Source organism: Dendrobates tinctorius, unplaced genomic scaffold, assembly GCF_039654945.1.
Source record: "Dendrobates tinctorius isolate UK_male_01 unplaced genomic scaffold, ASM3965494v1 ptg000071l, whole genome shotgun sequence".
NCBI classification, from domain to species: Eukaryota; Metazoa; Chordata; class Amphibia; order Anura; family Dendrobatidae; genus Dendrobates; species Dendrobates tinctorius.
Window position 1 is genome coordinate 15,590,416 of NW_027361739.1, and position 23,091 is coordinate 15,613,506.

Sequence of the window (23,091 nt, forward strand, 5' to 3'; positions counted from 1 at the left end):
AAAATCCACACCATAAAAGCATGTAAAAACAGCAACCATGCACCTTTTGTGCATCATTTTTCCTCCTAAGAGATGCAGAAACTTCTGCTCCAAATACTTAACGTGTGAACATACCCAAATCGTGCCATGTTAATCCAGCTTTGCCTGGGAAGTTAGAAGTTTGGATCAGGAGACCTTTTGGCACACTGGGCCTTGTGGTTCATATATATTGACTGAAATCGGGTCATTTGAATCTGACCTTAGTAATTCACACGCCCAACTTTCTGAAACTAGTACACTTTTGTATTCTCTTAAAGCTGCTATTAGGAGCCCCACGGTCCGATGTGTGAATGTGCACTAAGGCACATACGCAGGCAAATTTCTGCCCAAACAAGCTCCAACTGACTATATACAAGTTGATCAGCGCTTGCTTATGGCCTTATTCACATGAGCAAAAAAAACTGTATTGTGACCGATTGTTAATACTATTTTTCTGTCCCCATGCACTGTATGTGTCGGCAGCACATCGTCTGCGTACACCTAGCAAAGTGCTGCCGACAACTTTGGATGGTTAATGAGGGCCATTAAAACAATTACCTGACAAATGAGCGTCGTTTTGCTAACTTGTTGGCTGATCATGCCGTAGTCTTAAGGCCCCTTTACATTTAGCGATGCACCAGCGATCCAACCAGCGATCATACCCGGTCAGGATTGCTGGTGCATCGCTAAATGATCGCTAGTGAGCTTTCACACAGAAAGACCTCACAGCGATGCAGCAGTGACGCAGCGCACGATACTCACCTTTCACACACAGCGATCCTGACGTCCTCCCGCCCGCCTCCACGTGTCGCTCATCGTCACAGCAGGAAGCGCCTGACGAGAAATGGAGCCGGACATTCTCGCGCGATCAGCGATGGAGCTGGTCGGAGGTAAGTATCACACACAGCGATATAACGGCACAAAATCGGTGACGTTATAGCGATATCGCTATGTGTAAAACCCCCTTTAGGCCGGGATCACACATGCGAGGAATACGGCCGAGTCTCGCATGTTAATACCTGGCACTGCCGCCAGCACTCAGGAGTGGAGCGTGCGGCTCCATGTACAGTATTACTATGCGGCCGCATGCTCCGATTCGAGTGCCGGCGGCAGTGCCGGGTATTAACATGCGAGACTCTGCCGTATTCCTCGCATGTGTGATCCCGGCCTAAAGGGGGTTTTACACATAGCGATATCGCTATAACGTCACCAATTTTGTGCCGTTATATCGATATGTGTGATACTTACCTCCGACCAGCTCCATCGCTGATCGCGCGAGAATGTCCGTCTCCATTTCTCGTTGGGCGCTTCCTGCTGTGATGATGAGAGACGCATGGAGGCGGGCGGGAGGACGCCAGGATCACTGTGTGTGAAAGGTGAGTATCGTGCGCTGCGTCGCTGCTGCATCGCTGTGAGGTCTGCCTGTGTGACAGCTCACTAGCGATCATTTAGCGATGAACCAGCGATCCTGGCCGGGTCGTATCGCTGGTGCATCGCTAAATGTAAAAGGGCCTTTACACAGGTTGATCAGGGATTACTCCTCTTATACGTTCTCATCTGGACCAATATGTGACCGCTGCAGCAAATCACTGGCTGTAGCAGTAATGGAGCAGCAAGTCCAAAGCTTGCCGGGTGACTCAAAGTGAGAGGCGATTGGTAAGCTGATGATTGTTACTCTTATTTCACACCATTCTGAGCGATGTGTAAAAACATGTTAAGTGTCCGGACAACCCCTTCTAATGTTTTATTTTTTTTTTTTATCTTGTAAGCCCATCCAGTCGGTGACTTGGGTGCGGAATATGGTCCTTATAAATAGACCGTGCAGAAGTGTCCTGTTGGAGTGTGGGATTATTCTAGACAGGGGGCATCTTCTGTCCCCACTTCACATGCACCTGTCATTTCCACAGCTGCTCTGTACGTTGTGGAATCACATCACCAGGGAATCTCTGCAGCCTCAGCAATGGTTCACTGGAGAGCAGACTGGTGGGAGGAACATTGGCGATCCTGAGCGGGTGCGTTGGCCACTGTGCAGATAGGGTAGGTTCAGTCACATTACACGTAATAGAGTACACAGCCTGCAAGCTTGTCAGGCACGCGGGCTGTAAATTATATGCCAAATATCTGTTTTTACTAAAGCATTAGTTCTACCAAATACTTGGTGTTTTGTGTGTAAAGGCCTCTATTGTGGTTCCCCCACCCCCCAATATGACATTCTTGTCACTTACTGAAAATGTACCAGGCTGGTTCGGGGACTTATTACTGCTCTCGCTGTATAGTAAGCACTGACTAATGACCCCCTAGCCCACCCTGATGATTGGAAGCGAGCAGCTCCAGGGAGAATAAAACTACATTTTAGTGGCTAGTCAGACATGATTTTAAACACTATCTACCTGTAGGTTAACCCAATATCTGCAGGTAAATAGTGTTTTTGGAGGTGACAGATTCTCTTTAAAGGGAGTTCGTCACCAGTTTTTTTTCTACCCCCACCTTAGAGCCGCATAATGTAGATTCAGAGACCCTGATTCCAGCGATGTCAATTTCTGGGCAGATTGCTGCAGTTTTGATAAAATACCTGTCTCATCGGATGCAAATATACCAGTTCTCTTAATGCTGAGCTCTGTATAACCGCCTCCACGCCACTGACTGGAAGCTTTCTATGTATACTATGCATAGGCAGAAAGCGGCCTATATGTGGTGGGGGAGCGGGGTTAGACAGAGCTCTTGAATATGGAGCACTACTTGGCTGCAAGTTTACTAGTCCTCTAGTGATGATCATCTGCTAACAGTGATTTTCTCAAAACTACATAAAGCTGCCCTGTAAGTAGTACGTCACTGGAGTCAGGGTCTTTGTCACTACTTTATTCTGCTCTCCGCTTAAATGGCAAAAACCTGGTAACATTCCCTTTTAACCATTTTTTTCTTAAATAATGGACATACCTTTCAAACAGATGGTTGTCCCTTTAGACAGACCGCTCTATACCATTAAACAGCCTGTGATTGGCTATATGCAGGACAGTCTGTTACTGTCCTGTTTAGACAGGGTGAAGTATGTTCTGTGCACTTGCTAAAATGATGGCTGTGTCCTTACAATATCATCACAGGGTGATGTGCTACCCATACGATGCTTTTTATGCCTCCCTTCAGTGGGTGATTGGCGACCTGTAGACTGGTTTCCTTTTGCAGTTATCACTTTACGGACACTCATTGGCCTGGTATGTGCTAGGATGATACCTGGCACAGTCTGGGTATGTGGTGCAGCGCTTACAATCTAAGGGTCCCGTTTCACATAGCGACGCACCAGCAATCCCGTCAATAATACGACCTGGTAGGGATCGCTGGTGCGTCGCTAAATGATCGCTAGTAAGATGTCAAACAGGGAGATCTCTTCAACGACGCACCAGCGATCCCGACAATGATACGACCTGGTTAGGATCGTTGGGACCTTGTCACACAGCAGCTGTTCTGACGACTCCCACCTGCGTCCATGATTTCTGCGTAGCCAACGACATCGCTCGTCGGCATCAAACACAGCGATGCATGCTGGCCAGCACGATGCCGATGATGAAAAAATGACCCAGGACATTCGAGCAAGATCAGCAATATCGCAGCAGGGGGCCCGGTCGCTGCTGCGTGTCACATGTAGCGAGATCGTTGGTGAGATTGCTGTTGCGTCACAAAATCGGTGACGCATTAGCGATCTCGCTATGTGAGATGGGGCCTTAATACATACTGCAGTGCACACATCTGTATGCTGCCAGATCCCGGTGTGTACATCCGTGATTTCCGTCAGATGTACTTGATAAGCCCTTTTGTGGTAAGTCTTGGATTATGTCCGTACCCAGTTCTATTAATGAACCCCGTCTTGCCAAGGGCAGTTGCCTTTTGAATGGCAAACGTAAAGTGAATAACAAGGAGCAGTCCTGGCGGTGTGATTGCTTATCTGACTCATGGCGGAGCCCTGAACCATTCAGCTCCTTACAGCTGCGTTATCAGCTCTGGACATAGAACTTAGACCTCGCCAGCGTGTACAGCCTGCCCGCCCTCTGGATGGCACCAGGTGTAGGGCTGATGTGCTGGTACAGGTTCTTTGCACCAGCAAAAGTGGACAAACTTTAGAAAGCCGCTGAGCGTTTGGCATGCTTTGCTGGGCGATCCCCTTGGAAACAAGCAGTGGCAACAAGAGGTCATTGTGAGCCGTGCGACTTATCTACTGTGCTCGTTTACAGTCTTTCTCATGCTACCAGGGAATTTTTATCTGGAAACTTCCACCCCACTCCTTCACCTAATAATGGCTGTGCCAAGAGGCTTTTCATTATGCCCATTGCTTAAAAAGGTTTTAAAAAGATTAAACAAAACATGGCTGCTTTGTTCTGAAAACAGCGCCTCCTCTTTGTGTGGTGGTGTCTAGTACTACAACTCAGCTTTATTTAAATAGGGCTTACTGCAGTGCCTTAGACATTTAAAGGCAGCGCGCACATGCTTCACTGTAAATGCAGACATCAGGTCAAAATCATGCAGCCAAAAACCACACGACACACACTCAGTAAAATTTGCTGTAAAAGCTCAAGTTTTTGCAACTCTGCAATTAGTCACACAACACTTTTTGATTCTCTCAAAAGCTTATCCCCCCTTTAAATGAGGTAATTCATCATAGACAACCTTTTACCTACTGACCAGATCTATATGTACGTGTCTAAGAGGGGCTAGTCCAGCAGGAACTTCTGACATATGATGCAGTAGTTACATTATACAGGGACTCTAATATTATGTGGATCAGTTCCCGGTATCAACTAAGGCCTCGTTCACACATTAGTATTTTTGATCAGTATTTCATCAGTATTGGTATGCTAAAGCCAGGAGTGTCTCCAAAACAAAGAACAGGAGTCAGTCTTTCAATTACGGTATATTTTTTTCTCGGTAAGTTCAATTCCAGGCTTTGGCATACAAACACTGATGTGTGAATGAGCCTTAAGAGTGACTTTAAAGGGTTATTCCCATCTTTATAGATAGGTATTGTTAAAGAGTGCTTCTAAAAAATAAGCCCTTCTGCAAGTTACCGCTTTTTGAAACGTGCAGCCGTTCTTAAGATGTTACTGTTTTTTTTGTTTTGTTTTCTTTATAACTAATTTCTTAGGAGACCGACCACATTGTTCTCGGGCTTGTAAGCGCTGCAGCTGGCAGGGAATAGTAGGTAATGGTGCGGACCAACTGTCCTGGCCACCTTCAGAACAGTGTTTTATAAGCTCAGTAGAAAAGAGCTAGTAAGCACTGCACATGTTTGGTTGTTCTGAAGTGATCGGTCTCCAAGGCAATAAGCTGTGAATAACAGTGTGAATACTTAAAGAACTACCGAATAGTTTCATGAGCTGAAAATTGTATGAGTTTACAAGCACTATGCTTCCCACATTTCTCCATTCGTTAATAAGTTGTCTCCTTGATGTGACAGTAAACAGACTTTGCCTTGGACTCCATATTTCTGGGCTCTGGGTACATGCTGGGATTCTTTTTTGTATTAGTATCGGGGTCACGTCTTTTGACAGGCAGTGTTGACATAGGGCCAAAGGTGGAAGGGATTAAGTGTGCACAGACATTACATGGAGAGGTGGCAACATGCAGAAGAGTCATGTTTTTCCCCCAGTGCATGTTGCTCTGTCATTATTTGCTTCTTGTAAAATGAAATTTCTGGGTTTTGTTTCCCAGAGAGGGCTCAAGTTTCTCTCTTACCTTGCTAGGGCTGGGTGAGCCCAGCTGACAGATAAAAGTGCAATGGGGGGAGACGTTGGGAGCCTTTCTAAAGTAGCGTTCGTATAAATAAACTTGCAACGGTTGCCAACTTGTGTAATTGTAGCCAAGCCTCGTCCATGCTAATTACGTTACTCGGCGTGTTTTATTATCATACCGCAACATGTGCGAGATCAGGCGGCAAGTATTTATGAAGTGTGAAAACCGCCACATCCCCATTATGGAATCCGATATGTATTTGTGTGTCTATAGCTATATATATCACTTAGAAAATAGCCTCTTAATACGCTGTGTTTTAATGTAGAATTTGTGCTCCTAAATTTTATCCTACTGTGTTTCAGTGCAAATATTGTGGATTTATCAAAACTTGTGCCATTGTGCACTTAAAGGGAACCTGTCACCCCATTTTTCGACTATGAGCTGCCAGCACCGACATCAGGGGCTTATCTACAGCATTCTGTAATGCTGTGGATACGCCCCCGATGTAACCCGAAAGAGAAGAAAAAAAGAGTTAGATTATACTCACCCGGGGGGTCTGGTCCGATGGGTGTCACCGTCCCGACCGGCGCCTCCCGGTGCTGCGGAGGCAGAGAGCAGGCCAGTAGTTAGTTACTATGCCCGGGTGACGCCGGGCTCTTCAGCTAGTGTTGATTTTTTTTTAAACTATACCATGAAGTGTAACATTATAGTGAGGTTTTTTTTTTTTTGCATATTTGTGGCAAGCCTTGTCAAAGCTGCATCAAAAATCACAATAAGAATTGTGGAAAAAAAAGTGACCTGAAAGATGTTTATACCACGTGAGGGAAAAAAAAACAAATCCATAATGTGCACTAAAGGGACATTTTTCCATTCAAGTTCAAAGCAACCTAGATGTGAGCAGATTTTAAACCTGTTTGATGTGAATTTTGGTGAAGAATCTGCACCAAAAAAACGCCAAAAAAAAAGCTCCCTGCGAGCATATAGATATATTTTTCGTAATCCATCACTTTATCAGAACCATTGATTGACACACTTAAACTGTATAATTATTACATTTCACCAAATAGGTAAGGAAGAGGCATCTGAAAGAAATGATCCAAAATCCTTGATAAGTTACTTGATCACGCTCCATTCGATCACCCAACAATGAAGACACCGCTCTAACGCTGACTGGTATTTGTGTCTATGATTATTAATTGATATTACCATAATGGCTTCATCCCCTCCCAAAGAGAAACGGAGTCGGTGACATAAGGGAAAATTGTCCTAATGACATAATTTTAAGCAATGGCTGTAACAAGCATATATTGGATACTATGGGTCATGATGACGAGGAACGGCATGGTCACAATCATTTACACATCTGGTAGATTGCCTTCCGTCATGCTGGATCCACTTCTTTCATTGATTTCTTTTGACCTTCGAGTCCTCTTTTCTTGCAGCTAATTTAGAAGGTGCTATATCCAGTGGGAGACCATTTCCAGCTTTATATATAGGTCTGACATTGCTGAGGTGGGCAGAAAAGGTTTTGAAGTGGAGATCAAGGCTCCTGTGTAATACCTCATAGATATGAGCGCATGGTTAACATAAGGCAGTACAGAGGGTAACTTTTTGAGGTCGTCTTCCATTGATATGTTGAAGAGTTAGTGTTGATGCTGCCCCGATGGGTGTCAGATCTTGTGCATATGAGATCCTAGGTTCTCCATCTGGCATAATGTATCACCCAGTGCCTACAGGAGGTTTTTGTTCTCTGACTGATAGGATTTATTAGGATTGGAAAATCATGGCTTCAAATGTGCATGCTTTAGACTCCAGAAAATCCAGTTTGGCGGGTTTCAATATGTTAAGATTTTTGTTTTGGAGCCACATTCCTTTTGCTGGCAGACTATTGTTTAGGTAATGTATACTTTTTTTTTTTTTTTTTACTTTTTTTTTTTTTTAACTTTTTTTCCTAAGGTAAACATTTTGTCCCAGATTAGAAAAACATGTCCCCTTTTTTTCCGAAAACGGTGCCACACCTGTCCATCCATTGTATTGCAGCCATAATATGTGATCAGTGCTGAGCTGTAATGCAGGCACATCATATGGACAGGTGTGGTGGTGTTTTTGAAGTAAAGCGGATGGTTTTTTTTTTTTTTTTTAAATTTAATCACCGTGGTAAAAATCGACCCATAAACCATGCTAAATGTGACGGGAGATGATGGGTAATCATCATTTCCAGTTTTCCAGTCTCTGCTTGGCTGTTTTTGCCAGTGCCTGTGACTTTGAATGGATTGTTAAAGGGGCTTTCCCACATACAAGTTATTTTTAATTAATAGATCTTGGAATAATAATAATTTCCACAATTGGATGTGATTAAATAAAATGTTCCTGTGCTGAGATGATCTTATAAGTGTGCCCCTGCTGTGTACTGTGTAATGGCCGTGTCTGACTGTACAGGGACATGGTCTCATCATACCACAGCTCCTGGGCTGGGGAGAAAGGAAAAGAGAGTATACAGACAGGACAGCGTGGGGTCACAGCTGATTCTTTCTGCGAGGTAAAACATTTCCCTGCCTGTTCTTAAGCAATGTTTTGCTTCATAGAAAGAATCAGCTGTGATCCCATGCTGTACTGTCTATATACTCTATTAAACACCTCTGATTGTGGAAGTTATTATTTTCTTTTAAATCTATTGATGAAAATCAACTTTTGTTCAGGGGAAAACCCCTTTTAAGACGCATGCTTGGCTGCCTCTGAAATCGGACTCCTCCAGCCTTTAAGGGTCGCACTGGAGACTGGGTTTCCTCATTGTGGTGATCAGTGGAGATCCCATTGGGTGAATTTTCTCTAATGATCATAGGTAATGCTCCTTTTGTTATTTCCAAGCGAATTTTCCCTGTGGCCTATTTTTTTTTTTTTTTTTTCAAACAGACATTTTTTTTTATTATATGACTGCATCCTTCACTAGCCCTAAACTCATGGAGACGGCAACAGTTGGATGCTACAATATAGATAATTTGTACGATTGTTTATCACCAGAGTGTTTCTTTGACAAGAACCTGTCATCACCTTTCTTTTTATATATATATATATATATAAGTAGTGGCATGACTGTATTGGTGTTGGTGCTTGTCCCCTATTAAAACGATCCTTTTTTTTTTTTTTTTTTTTTTTTTTTTGGCGAGAGTCGATGTTTGAGTTATGAGATATCTAGCATCGAAGCCAAATGCAAATCAGGATGGAAGATCACTGGGGAGTGTCAGTGCACTTGGCCGCTTCTCCCTGTGCACTTCCATCCTTATTTGACAAGGGGTCCACTCCAGATTTCGCATGACTGGCACATTGAAGCTCTACAAAAGAGGTTTTTTTTTGTTTGGTGAAAAGGCATCTATATAGCCATACCATTGCTCTCATATGTTAAAAACTTGCCCTTTCAGATACTCTGCATGTTTAGGGTGTGTGCACACGGTGCGGATTCTTCTGCAGTTCTGCAGCAGATTTGGCCCTGCAGAACTGCAGGTGATGTACAGTACCATTTAAGGCTATGTAAGACAAAAACCGCACATGCTGCAGACTTTTCCGCACAGATTTAAAACTGCAGCATGTCACTTCTTTTGTGCAGTTTTCCACCTGCTCCATTATAGAAATCCGCAGGGGAAATCCGCACAAAAACTGCACTAAATCTGCAGGTAAAACACAGGTCATTTTACCTGCGGATTTAGCAAAATCTGCGCGGAAAATTCCACAGCAGAATCTGCAACGTGTGCACACAGCCTTAGACTTTTCCAGTGAGGCTATGTGCACACGGTGCGGATTCTGTTGTTGAATTTTCCGCGCAGATTTTGATAAATCTGCAGGTAAAATGACCTGCGTTTTACCTGCAGTTTTAGGGTATGTGCACACGGTGCAGATTCTGGTGCAGTTCTGCAGCAGATTTGGCCCTGCAAAACTGCAAGTGATGTACAGTACCATTTAAGGCTATGTAAAACAAAGAACGCTGTGCACATGCTGCAGATTTTTCCGCACAGATTTGGTGCAGATTTAAAACTGCAGCATGTCACTACTTTTGTGCAGTTCTGTAGCAGTTTTTCATCTGCTCCATTATAGAAATCTGCAGGTGAAAACTGCAGGGGAAATCCGCACAAAAACTGCACTAAATCTGCACTAAGGGTACATGCACACGCTGCGGAATGCTCTGCGGATTTTGTAAAATCCGCAGGTAAATCTGCAGGTCAAAAGACCTGCGGTTTTACCTGCGGATTGCTCTGTGGTTTTGCCCTGCGGTTTATCTCCACAATGGAGGAGATGGCAAACCGCAGCGGAATCCGCAGAAAGAATTGACATGTCAATTCTTTCTGCGGTTTAGAAACCGCAGCAAATACGCACCGTCTGCACTGCGGTGTTTAATATCCATAGGATATTATGGTACTGTACACCGCAGCAAAAATTGCTGCGGATCCGCAGCGTTGTGCACACACCCTTAAACTGCAGGTAAAACGCAGGTCATTTTACCTGCAGATTTAGCAAAATCTGCGCGGAAAATTCCACAGCAGAATCCGCACCCGTGTGCACACAGCCTTAGTTATTTACTGAGCTACCTCCTCTCCTATTGTGACCAATGAGGAATTTGCATGTTTTTCTTGTGGCTTTGTGTCCTCCTCCTATATATCGTCTGTATACTCTTATTGTTTTCCATTCACTGTATATATAGTGGCCAGACCTGTGTGATCAAGCTGAAGCGGCCACCACAGATGGTCTGGCACACAACACTTGTGACCATCATTATTCTTAAAATGGTTGCCCTCTCAATCCCTATGTTTCCCCCTAGTAAAATAACATGACCTATACTCTCCTCAGGTTGCAGCGCCATTCCAGCAGTGTCAATTAGCTTATGGGTGTACACACCCCCCCCCCCCTTTAGGGATGAAAATGTCTAATACCAAATTACCCAGAAGGTAAATATACCCAATTACAGGGTCCTATTAAAAATTGACATTTATTGATTATCTTTAAAAAAAACGGTAGATTTATTAAAATGACAATGGTGAACCTGTGTCTTAATTTTGACTCGTACGTTTTTGAAGTCCTATGCACTTTGCTAATTTACTTGCACTATGAGATATATACTGTCCTACCTATACCATGGCTTACAGCCCATGGATTAATACGGTATCATTTTGGTAGCTAACTTTCATAGTGTGCGCAGATAGCACTAAAGCTGAATAAAATCAACACACAGTCTGCCCAACAAGTTTCGCCTATGCAGGCTTCCTCAGGGGGGTTGAGGCTATATTAAATACTGAAATAGAGTGAAAAATCCTTTAACGCCTCTGCTTCTGGGGCCAAGGTATCTCGCAGGGTGTCATCCATCAGAAGGCCCGCCCTGGTTGTGCTGTGTAGTACATTACCTAATGTAATACATTGTGGAAAACCTGTCATGCAAGTGTCACAAGATAATCAGCTGAGAAAACTAGGCTCTGCTCCTTCCCTTCACTCAAGCACCATGTTTCACTGCTCCCAGCTTTACTGTTTTACACTGAGAAAACAGTGATGGTAATAAACGTTTTTGTGTTCAATCTTTTTTTTATGAAAAGGCCACTTTTAGGCTACTTTCACACATCCGGTTTTCAGCATCAGGCGTGATGCGGCGAAAAGTGTAAAAACCGGATCCGGCGCCTGTTGCCACCGGATCCGGTTTTCCCCCCATTCAGTTTCATTATTGCCGCATCGCGCCGGATACCTATGCGGCGTATCCGGTTTTTGCCTGATCCGGCAAAAACAGCCTGTCCGGCGTCTGGAAAAAACGTTCCATGTAACGTTTTTTTGCAGCGCCGGACCGGCTTTTTCCACAGCGCATGCCCGGACTCTGTGAATGTTAACCCCACAAGTGCCCGGCGAGAGAGAGAGATCTCTCTGTCACCCGGACACTTGTGAGAGATCTCTCTCGCTGGGTACTTGTGGGGTTAACACTCAGTGTCTGGGTGAGAGAGAGATCTCTCTGTGGGGTTAACCCCACAAGTGCCCGGCAAGAGAGAGAGATTCTCTCGCCTGGACACTGAGTGTTAACCCCACATGTCTCTCTCTCTCTCCAACCCCCTCTCCTCTCCTCTCCCCTCCCCTCTCCTTCCCTCCCCTCACCTCCCTTTCAGCAGCTGTCTCTCTGGCTGCCTCTGTCCACCTCCTCCTGCGGCTCCTTTAAATCTTGTCCGAGCCGTATCAGACGCCGCACACACATCCGGTGTCACGGCTGCAGGCCGGATCCGGCGGCCCGGCTTTTCGCCGCACGCCGCCGGACCCCACACACCGGATGTGTGAAAGTAGCCTAACAGATCAAAATGTGAGCAATGAAAACTTCTTGCAATAACAAACAAAACTGCAGCTAGGGACCATTATAAGACGAAGAGGCAGATGCCTTAAAGAAGACAAAATAGGCAATGGTAATGTTTATTACAGAGTGAGAATCAATCATAAGAAAAACATTTGCTAGGTACAGTATGCTTCTATACACCACGTTCCAAATTATTATACAAATGATATTTTTCTCTGATTTTCCTAAATGGTCAGTGCAAATGACAGTCAGTCTAATAAAAGTCATCACTCGTTAGAGTATACATCGAATCTTAAGAAACCTCCCAATGATAACAGTATAATCTCCAAAATGAACAAAAACTCAAAATGCACTGTCCCAAATTATTAGGCACAGTAGAATTTCTAAACATTTGATATGTTTTAGGCTGTGTACCCACGTTGCGGGTTGTATGTGTTTTTTGCCGTGAAAATGCTGCGAAAATGCATACAGAACGCGCCCCATGCATTCCTATGGGATTCCGCACATGTTGTGCTAATGCTGCTTTTTTTCCGCGGCAGAATCACATTGCGGAAAAAAACGCAGCAGGCTCATTATTTTTGTGGAATCGCCGCGATTCCGCACCCATAGGAATGCATGAGATCTGCTTACTTTCCGCATGTGGCTATGCCCACCATGCACAAAGTGAGCGGCTCATGTGCGGTTGGTACCCACAGTCTGGAGGAGAGGAGACTGTCCTCCAGGCCCTGGGTACCAAATCCTTCTAAAAAAAAATAAATAAAAAATCGGGTTATACTCGCCTTCCGGTGTCCCACGCAGCCTTACCGATACTCCTGCCAACTCCCGTTTCCAGTAATGCCTTGCGCCAAGGACCTGTGATGACGTAGAGGTCTCGCGAGACCGCTACAGTATAGTGAGACCACTATGTCATCAAAGGTCATTGTCGCAAGGCATTGCTGGGAACGGGAGCATCACTGAGGCCTGGGGACGCTGCGCGGGATGCCAGAAGGTGTTTATCACGATTTTTTTTTTAATTTTTTTACATCCTATCTTTTACTACGGATGCTGCATAGGCGGCCTCAATAGTAAACAGTTGGTCACACTTGTCAAACACTATGTTTGACGAGTGTGACCAACCTGTCAATCACATTCCAAGCGATGCTTGAAATCGCTTGGAATGCGCTTTTATTCTGAACTCGAAAATCGCGGGAAAAACGAATGTTAATTCCTTGTGTTTTTCCCGCGACGGGAGTTGCAGAAATGCTGCGGAAATTTCCGCAGCATCTCTGCAACGTGGATACATAGCCTTAAAGAGCTGAAAATGCTCATTTGTGGAATTTGCAGTATTAGGAGGTCACATTCACTCAACAAAAAAGCTATTTAACTCCAAAACATCCTAACAGGCCAAGTTACGTGTTAACATAGGAACCCTTCTTTGATATCACCTTCACAATTCTTGCATCCATTGTGAGTTTTTGGAGAGTTTCTGCTTGTATTTCTTTGCATGAAGTCAGAATAGCCTCCCAGAGCTGCTGTTTTGATGTGAACTGCCTTCCACCCTCATAGATCTTTTTCCTGATGATACTCCAAAGGTTCTCTATAGGGTTGAGGTCAGGGGAAGATGGTGGCCACACCATGAGTTTATCTCCTTTTATGCCCATAGCAGCCAATGACTCGGAGGTATTCTTTGCAGCATGAGATGCATGAAGATGATTTTGCTCCTGAAGGCACGTTTCTGCTTTTTATACCATGGAAGAAAGTCATCAGTCAGAAACACTATATACTTTGCAGAGGTCATTTTCACACCTTCAAGAACCTTAAGGCTATGTACCCACGTTGCAGAGATGCTGTGGAAATTTCCGCAACTCCCGCCCCGGGAAAAACGACTGGAATTCGCATGCGTTTTTCCCCGCGAAAACAAGCGCATTCCAAGCGATTTGAAGCATCGCTTGGAATGTGATTGACAGGTTGGTCACACTCGGCAAACATGCAGGAGTTGGACAAAATAATGGAAACACCTGGAAACATCAACAAAAGTTAGTTTAATATGGTGTAGGTCCACCTTCTCCGAGGTATGGATTCATACAAGGTGTGAATTGTTTCCAAAGGAATTTTAGCCCATTCTTCAGTTAAAACACCCTCCAGTTCTTTGAGCGACAGTGGCGGCGGAAATTGACGTCTAACTTGAATCTCTAAAATCGACCATAAATGCTCAATAATGTTGAGGTCTGGGGATTGTGGGAGCCAGATGAGATGCTCAACTTCATTAGAATGTTCCTCGTGCCATGCTTTAATGATGCTAGCTGTATGAATTGGTGCATTATCATCCTGAAAGATGGCGTTCCCCTCCGGGAACAGTGCTTGAACCATAGGATGCACTTGGTCGCCCAAAATGCCTAAATAATCTCGGCTGTTAATTCTTCCATGAAGGGATATCATAGGCCCGGCGGATCTCCACGAAATAGCACCCCAGATCATCACAGAACCTCCGCCATGTTTTACTGTTGGGAGAAGACAGTCTGGATGGAATGCTTCTTTCGGCTGTCTCCAAACGTACACCCGGCCGGAGGTTGGAAATGGGGTAAATGATGATTCGTCTGAGAATATAACATGTTTCCACTGCTCGAGGGACCAATTCTGGAGGTTTCTACACCACTCTAAACACTTGGAAACATTTGTCATTGAGAGCAGCGGTTTTCTAATTGCAGCTCTTCCATGGAATCCAGATTTGTGCAGCTCCCGACGAACAGTTTTCGTGGAAACTGGGTTCTGTAGGTGTTCATTGAGCTCAGCAGTGATTTTCGGAGCCGTGGTCTTGTGATCCTCTCTCACAATTCGCTTTAGAGTCCGACGGTCTCTCTGTCAACTTCGACTTTCGGGCGGACCTGTGCTTTGCTGCGGACGTTTTTCCTTCTCTTTCAAACGCAGTCATTACTTTGGAGACAGTACCTCTTGACACGCCAAACATTCGGGCACTTTGTTACACTAGCGCCTGCCATACGAGCACCAACAATTTGGCCTCTTTGAAAATCCGAGAGGTCTGTCATTGGTATCAGGTTCTCGTCAATGTTCTTACAATTCTGCAAAACAAACAGTTAATTTACATACACATCACATAACACAAATAATCAACCACAAAACATTACCATATGTCACGGTTTCTAAGTTTATAACGTTCGAAGATTGTGATGCCAAAACGTTAGGTGTTTCCATTATTTTGTCCAACCCCTGTAGTGTTTGACAATTGTGACCAACTTTTTACTATTTAGGCTGCCTATGCAGCATCAATAGTAAAAGATAGAATGTTAAAAATAATTTAAAAAAATAAAAAATCATGATAAACTCACCTTCCGGCGTCCTGCGCAGCGTCCCCAGGCCTCAGCAATGCTCCCGTTCCCAGCAATGCCTTGCGACAATGACCTTTGACGTAGCGGTCTCGCGAGACCTCTACGTCATCGCAGGTCCTTGCCTCAAGGCATTACTGGGAACGGGAGTTGGCGGGAGCATCGCTGATGCCTGGGGACGCTGTGCGGGACGCCGGAAGGTGAGTTAATCACAATTTTTTATTCTTTTTTTTTTACAGGTTTATGGTACCCAGGGCCTGCAGGACAGTCTCCTCTCCTCCAGACCGTGGGTACCATCCGCACATGAGCCGCTCACTTTGCAGAAAGTAAGCGGAGCTCATGCATTCCTGTGTGTGCGGAATCGCGGTGATTCCGCAAAAATAATGAGCCTGCTGTGTTTTTGTTTTTTTTTCCGCTATGCGATTCCGCCGCGGAAAAAAACCCGCAGCATTAGCACAGCATGTGCGGAATGCCATAGGAATGCATGGGGTGCGTTCTGTATGCATTTTTGCAGTGTTTCCGTGGCAAAAACGCATACAATCCGCAATGTGGGTACACAGCGTAAAGGGCCCTACCAGCTGGTTCCCATGATTCCGGCCCAAAACATGACTCATCCACCTCCTTGCTGACGTCGCAGCCTTGTTGGGACATGGTGGCCATCCACCAACTATCCACTACTCCATCCATCTGGACCATCCAGGGTTGCCCGACACTCATCAGTAAACAAGACTGTTTGAAAATTAGTCTTCATGTATGTCTGGGCCCACTGCAACCGTTTCTGCTTGTGAGCACTATTTAGGGGTGGCCGAATAGTAGGTTTATGCACCATAGCAAGCCTTTGAAGGATCCTACACCTTGAGGTTTGAGAGACTTCCGAGGCACCAGCAGCTTCAAATATCTTTGCTGGGTAGCAGCTGCTCCCTTAATCTTGCCTGGCAGAAACCTTCCTCATTCTGCCTTTATCAGCACGAAGATGTCTGTGCTCAGAATCAGCCACAAATCTCTTAACAGTACGATGATCACGCTTAAGTTCTCATGAAATATGTAATGTTTTCATATATAATCCAAGTCATTGCACTATGTGACACTATTCGACAGCAGATACATCCTTTTTCTTTCCTATATTCCTTGAAACTTGTGCCCTGCTTAATAATATGGAACATCCTTCTTAAGTAGTTTTCTATAATTGTGGAAAAGAAAAAAGAGAAATTCCAGCGCCAGAAATGAAAAATTAAAAATCCATTTTATTGTGCCAATGCATATTAAAATTCCAGCAGGTACAGCATACTAGTCGGATGACTGCAGAACAACGCGTTTCGACGCCTCAGGTCTTAAACATGATTAAGACCTGAGGCGTCAAAACGCGTTGTTCTGCAGTCATCCGACTAGTATGCTGTACCTGCTGGAATTTTAATATACATTGCACAATAAAATGGATTTTTAATTTTTCATTTCTGGCGCTGGAATTTCTTTTTTTTCTTTTCCACTATTGATTGATTGCCTAGTCAAATCCGTGCGCAGGATTTGGATTCTACCAGCAAGGCAGTACGGTGAGCTGGATTATTTTTTCTTTTCTTTTTACCATTTTTCTATAATTGGGCTCACCTGGTAAACTAATTATCACAGGCGTTTGAGATTGATTTCAGTGATCCAAAGAGCCCTGATACACATTACCATCAATGAGATTATTTGAAAAATAAAAAATTACATCTTTATGACACTTAAATCCAATTTGCATAATAATTTGGAACGCAGTGTAAAGACAATAATAAAAATACAAAGGAAAAAGGGGGCAGGGAAGGCGCACCAAGGAAGAAGGGGAGAGAGGGGGAGGTAGGATGAGGAGGATACAGACAGTATGTGTATCATAGTATGTTCGCACAGCTCCAACCCAGGTCCAGCAAAGAGTAGACGGTGCCTACTGAAAAATAGTACGAAAATCTGGTGAGTCAGGAAACAAACTCTGAGCCCCCCCAGAGTTTCCTGAATGTATTTGAATGTCCAGAGCTTTCAGCAGACAATTATTCCATTCTGTAAATATCAACCATTTCCAAGTAGCATTCGGCCATGGAGGGTACTTGGGACAACAGCCAGTGTCGTGGGATCACAGAGCAGACAGTTACGGTATGCGCACACGCTGCAGATTCTGTGATTAGCTGGTATGCTGAGAATACCTAATCTTACTGCACTCCCACCAAATTTCGAGCAAGGTGCCTTTTTCTTGTTCACATCACCAGCAGGTGTCTCGGACAGAAGGTAAAGTAGCATGTAACTTTGGGTAGTGTACCATCTCGTGAGGATTTTGTAATCTGCTTTTATGAGCGAGTAGAAATGGATTGGCTTGTTCATTCAGTTGTTGAGTAAGGGTAAGTTCATACTATGCTTTTTTTCCAACTCTTTTTTTTTTTTTTTTCCTGCAGTAAAATCTGATATCTTGACAGGAAAGAAGCTGCAGAAAAAAAACATGTTTTCCTTGGCTTTTCTCTGCGTTTTTTTTTTTTTTTGCTGCTGTTTTGGCATGCTAGATTTGCCTGTTGTGCATGCTGATAAAGTTTAGTGTTGAAAAAAGTCCTATTCCATAGAATCAGGATTTGGCACAAAAAAGGCAGCAGAACAGGATACCTGCATTTTTTCACCACCCATTCGAGTCAATGGGTGAAAAAAATGCTTAAAGTGACATGTACTGTGTCCAAAAAAACATGCGAAGCACAAAACACTGACTAAAAAACACAGTGCGGTGTGCATGAGATTTCTGAAATCTCATAGACTTTGCTGGTACTGTAAAACGTAGCTGAAAATTGGAAAAAAAGGCACCAAAAAAAAACAGATAAAACGCCTAGTGTGAACTTAGCCTTAACCCCTTCACGACCAATGACGCCACATAGGTGTCATGAAAACTGGTGCCAATCTGACCAGTGACGCCTATGTGGCGTCATGACTTTAAAGCCCCCCTGCGGGTTGGCTGACCTAGGTCACTGAAAGGTCACCTGACCCGCAGATACAGGGGGCTTTGTACTTCACCATGGGGGGCGTGGCTTCACCCCCACATGGCTACGATCGCTCTGATTGGCTGTTAAAAGTGAAACAGCCAATCAGAGCGATAGTAATATCTCATCAATGAAAATTGATGAAATATTACAATGCAGCCATGTCCGACGCTGCTGTAGCATCGGACATGGCTGGTGACACCAATAAATCCCCCCCCCCCCCCCCCGGTTAACGGGGGCGATCTGCCACTTTGACAGCGACATCTGCTCCCTCCGCTCCCCCTGCCTTCTGCTCGCCCCACCCTCCGGTACTCACCGAGTGCCGCTATGGCTCCCGTGGTCCCGGACCATGGGCGCCGCCATATTGGAAAATGGCGGGCGCTTGCACAGTGCGCCCGCCGGCTGCAATTTCCATTCATTTATTTTGATCACTGTGATACACTCTCACAGTGATCAAAATCGAATGAAAAGTAAATACCCCCCCCCCCCCTTTATCACCCCCATAGGCAGGAACAAACAAAATAAAGAAATTATTATTTTTTTTTTTTTCCATTAGGGTTAGGGTTGGAAATAGGGTTAGGGTTAGGAGTGTGTTGGGGTTAGGGTTAGGAGTGTGTTGGGGTTAGGAGTGTGTTGGGGTTAGGAGTGTGTTGGGGTTAGGAGTGTGTTGGGGTTAGGAGTGTGTTGGGGTTAGGAGTGTGTTGGGGTTAGGAGTGTGTTGGGGTTAGGAGTGTGTTGGGGTTAGGAGTGTGTTGGGGTTAGGAGTGTGTTGGGGTTAGGAGTGTGTTGGGGTTAGGAGTGTGTTGGGGTTAGGAGTGTGTTGGGGTTAGGAGTGTGTTGGGGTTAGGAGTGTGTTGGGGTTAGGAGTGTGTTGGGGTTAGGAGTGTGTTGGGGTTAGGAGTGTGTTGGGGTTAGGAGTGTGTTGGGGTTAGGAGTGTGTTGGGGTTAGGAGTGTGTTGGGGTTAGGAGTGTGTTGGGGTTAGGAGTGTGTTGGGGTTAGGAGTGTGTTGGGGTTAGGAGTGTGTTGGGGTTAGGAGTGTGTTGGGGTTGGGGTTAGGAGTGTGTTGGGGTTAGGGTTAGGAGTGTGTTGGGGTTAGGGTTAGGAGTGTGTTGGGGTTAGGGTTAGGAGTGTGTTGGGGTTAGGGTTAGGAGTGTGTTGGGGTTAGGGTTAGGAGTGTGTTGGGGTTAGGGTTAGGAGTGTGTTGGGGTTAGGGTTAGGAGTGTGTTGGGGTTAGGGTTAGGAGTGTGTTGGGGTTAGGGTTAGGAGTGTGTTGGGGTTAGGGGTGTGTTGGGGTTAGGGGTGTGTTGGGGTTAGGGGTGTGTTGGGGTTAGGAGTGTGTTGGGGTTAGGAGTGTGTTGGGGTTAGGAGTGTGTTGGGGTTAGGGTTAGGAGGGGGTTAGGAGTGTGTTGGGGTTAGGAGTGTGTTGGGGTTAGGAGTGTGTTGGGGTTAGGAGTGTAGTTAGAATTGAGTGGTTTCCACTGTTTAGGCACATCAGGGGGTCTCCAAACGCGACATGGTGCAACCATTGATTCCAGCCAATTTTGCGTTCAAAAAGTCAAATGGTGCTCCCTCCCTTCCAAGCCCCGACGTGTGCCCAAACAGTGGTTTACCCCAACATATGGGGTATCAGCGTACTCAGGAGAAATTAGACCCCTAAAATTGTTGTGCAATTTTTCCTGTTACCCTTGGGAAAATAAAAAATTGGGGGCTAAAAAATTATTTTTGTGGAAATTTTTTTTTTTTTTTTTTTATTCTCATGTCTCTGCATTATAAACTTCTGTGAAGCATTTCCTTGGGGGGGTCTAGTTTCCAAAATGGGGTCACTTGTGGGGGGTTTCTATTGTTTAGGCACATCAGGGGCTCTGCAAACGTTACGACGACCGCAGACCATTCCATCAAAGTCTGCATTTCAAAATGTCACTACTTCCATTCCGAGCCCTTACGTGTGCCAAAACAATGGTCCCCACCTACATATGGGGTGCCAGCGTACTCAGGACTAACTGGACAACTTTTGGGGTCCAATTTATCCTGCTACCCTTGTGAAAAAAAATTGCTGGCTAAAATTTTTTTTTTATTTTCACGGCTCTGCGTTATAAACTTTTGTGAAGCACTTGGGGGTTCAAAGTGCTCACTATGCATCTAGATAAGTTTCTTAGGAGGACTAGTTTCCAAAATGGGGTCATTTGTGGGGAGCTCCAATGTTTAGGCACACAGGGGCTCTCGAAACACGAAATGTTGTCCGCTAATGATTAGAAGTAATTTGCATTTCAAAAAGTCAAATGGCGCTCCTTCCCTTCTGAGCCCTGCCGTGCTCCCAAACAGTGGTTCCCCTCCCACATATGGGGTACCAGCGTACTCGGGACAAACTGGACAACAACTTTTGTGGTACAATTTCTCCTGTTAGCCTTGGGAAAATTAAAAATAGCATGCTAAAAAATAATTTTTGAGGAAAAAAAATTATTTTTTATTTTCACTGCTTTGTGTTATAAACTTTTGTGAAACACTTGGGGGTTCAAAGTGCTCACTACACATCTAGATAAGTTCCATAATGTTTCCAAAATGGGGTCACTTGTGGGGGAGCTCCAATGTTTAGGCACACAGGGGCTCTCCAAACGCGACATGGTGTCCGATAACGATTGGAGCTAATTTTCCATTCAAAAAGTCAAATGGTGCTCCTTCCCTTCCGGGCCCTGCCGTGCGCCCAAACAGTGGTTTATGACCACATATGAGGTATCGGGGTACTCAGGAGAAATTGATTAACAAATTTTAGGATCCATTTTATCCTGTTGCCCATGTAAAAATGAAAAAACTGAGGCTAAAATAAAATTTTTGTGGAAAAAAAGTACTTTTTCTTTTTTTTTTTTTTTTTTTTTTCCAGATCAATTTGGGAAGCACCTGGGGGTTCAAAGTTATCATTATGCATCTAGATAAGTTCCTTGGGGGGTCTAGTTTCCAAAATGAGGTCACTTGTGGGGGAGCTCCAATGTTTAGGCACACATAAACGCAAAAATTATCGACCTAAATTTATCACAAACATGAAGCCCAATATGTCACGAAAAAACATTCTCAGAATCGTTAGGATTCGTTGAAACGTTCCTGAGTTATTACCTCATAAAGGGACACTGGTCAGAATTGCAAAAAATAGCCTGGTCATTCAGGTCAAAATAGGCTTGGTCATGAAGGGGTTAATAGAAGCCATTTGTAATTCCTTGGATATCGCCCTCTCTGTTCACTGTTACATCTCCCCTCTTATGTAAGCTGTCTCTGCTTTAGGACACGTTCAGTATTTGGTCAGTATTTTACCTCAGTGTTTGTAAGCCAAACACCAGGAGTGGGTGATAAATACAGAAGTGGTGACGTGTTTCTATTATACTTTTCCTCTAATTGCTCCCCTCCTGATTTTGCCATATGAATACTGATGTGAAATGCTGACGAAAACACTGCGGTGTGAACGTAGCTTTATATTAAGAATCCATTCTGGAAACCTAGTTTTCCATGTCCTTTGAAGTTGGAATGGCTCTTATATGTGCTCAAAGATCTTCCCATACCCTTTCATGTTGTGAAGATGTTTCATGTGGTGGGTCTCCTTCGATATACCCAGGAGAAGGAAGGGCACAGAACTGCAGAGGATGGCCCCCCTACCATTATAATAGGAATTGTGGATGGGACAAAGTCCGTACATATTGGGGGCAGAGAGGAAGTGACGGAAACCCAAGGGAACGGGGCTGAGGGCCATTCTGATCATGTGTGACACACTTCAGTGTGGAAGCTGCAAGTCCTGTGGTCACCATCGTGTGCGGTGAGAAAGTCCTTGTGGAATCTAGGGCCCTGGCATCACAGCTATCAGTCCAACAGCAAGGAAACATACTTTCAGCAGTCAAGAAGGGATGCGGTGAGTCCCTGGAGACACTCTCCTTCTCTGACGCTGTAGAGCGGAAACGCTGAGCCAGGAGAGCCAACTCCATTTTGCAAGCTTCCTGCATGGGCAATGAGGAGTCGGTGTTCCTGAGTAAACAAGTAATGCTCGCTGAAGAGAGGTAAGTATTGGCTGCTAGTGGTGGTCTTCATTTTTACTGGCATTAGCTGTAGTGTGAGAGGCAAATTAAGGACTTAGAAGACTGGAGTCAGTCCAGCAACAGGAGTTGCGGATAGGGCGGCCTTACGCCTCCAAAGCCAGGCCTCCCCTGAACCAAAAAAAAAAAAACTCCGTCCCACAAGCATCTCTGGCCACTTCAGTAGTCAATGTAAACTTTTGAATGGTCCAGTTTAGACCTTGTTTGTTATGCAAGTTCCATTTTTCAAGTGTTTTGCTTGTTAGTGAATGAGGGTGTTTGTTTAGAGGCTACAAATCTCATACATGGCTCACCCTGCTCTCAGCTTGCACCTAGACTAGACAATATTCTGCCAGATCCCTGAAGAGCATATGTGGCCAGAAGAGTCCACTGTAGATGTATTAGCAGCACATTTAGTGATGGTTGGGATGATGGAGGTCCTCCTATTTTCAGCCCCTTTTTACAGGTCCGTTTTCTCTCTGTTACAGGTCCGTTCACAGATGTTGTAACAACAAACCTGAAACTCATGAACCCAACAGAAAAAAACATTTGTTTCAAAGTGAAGACCACGGCACCTCGCCGGTACTGTGTGCGACCTAACAGCGGGGTCATCGATGCCGGCTCCTCAATCAATGTATCTGGTGAGTCATTTGTAATTATATCCAGAAAACTGGATGTG

The 23,091-nt window shown here is 44.7% G+C and overlaps 1 protein-coding gene across 2 annotated transcripts in view; it reads left to right on the top strand.

Annotated features, from left to right (window-relative positions):
- VAPB (VAMP associated protein B and C) overlaps positions 1 to 23,091 on the top strand; it is a 58,547-nt gene that overhangs the window by 13,268 nt on the left and 22,188 nt on the right. For both annotated transcript variants that reach the window (XM_073582446.1, XM_073582445.1), the window contains exon 2: positions 22,901 to 23,053. In XM_073582446.1, coding sequence (XP_073438547.1) covers positions 22,901 to 23,053 — 153 coding nt within the window. The remainder of the gene's footprint in view (positions 1 to 22,900; positions 23,054 to 23,091) is intronic.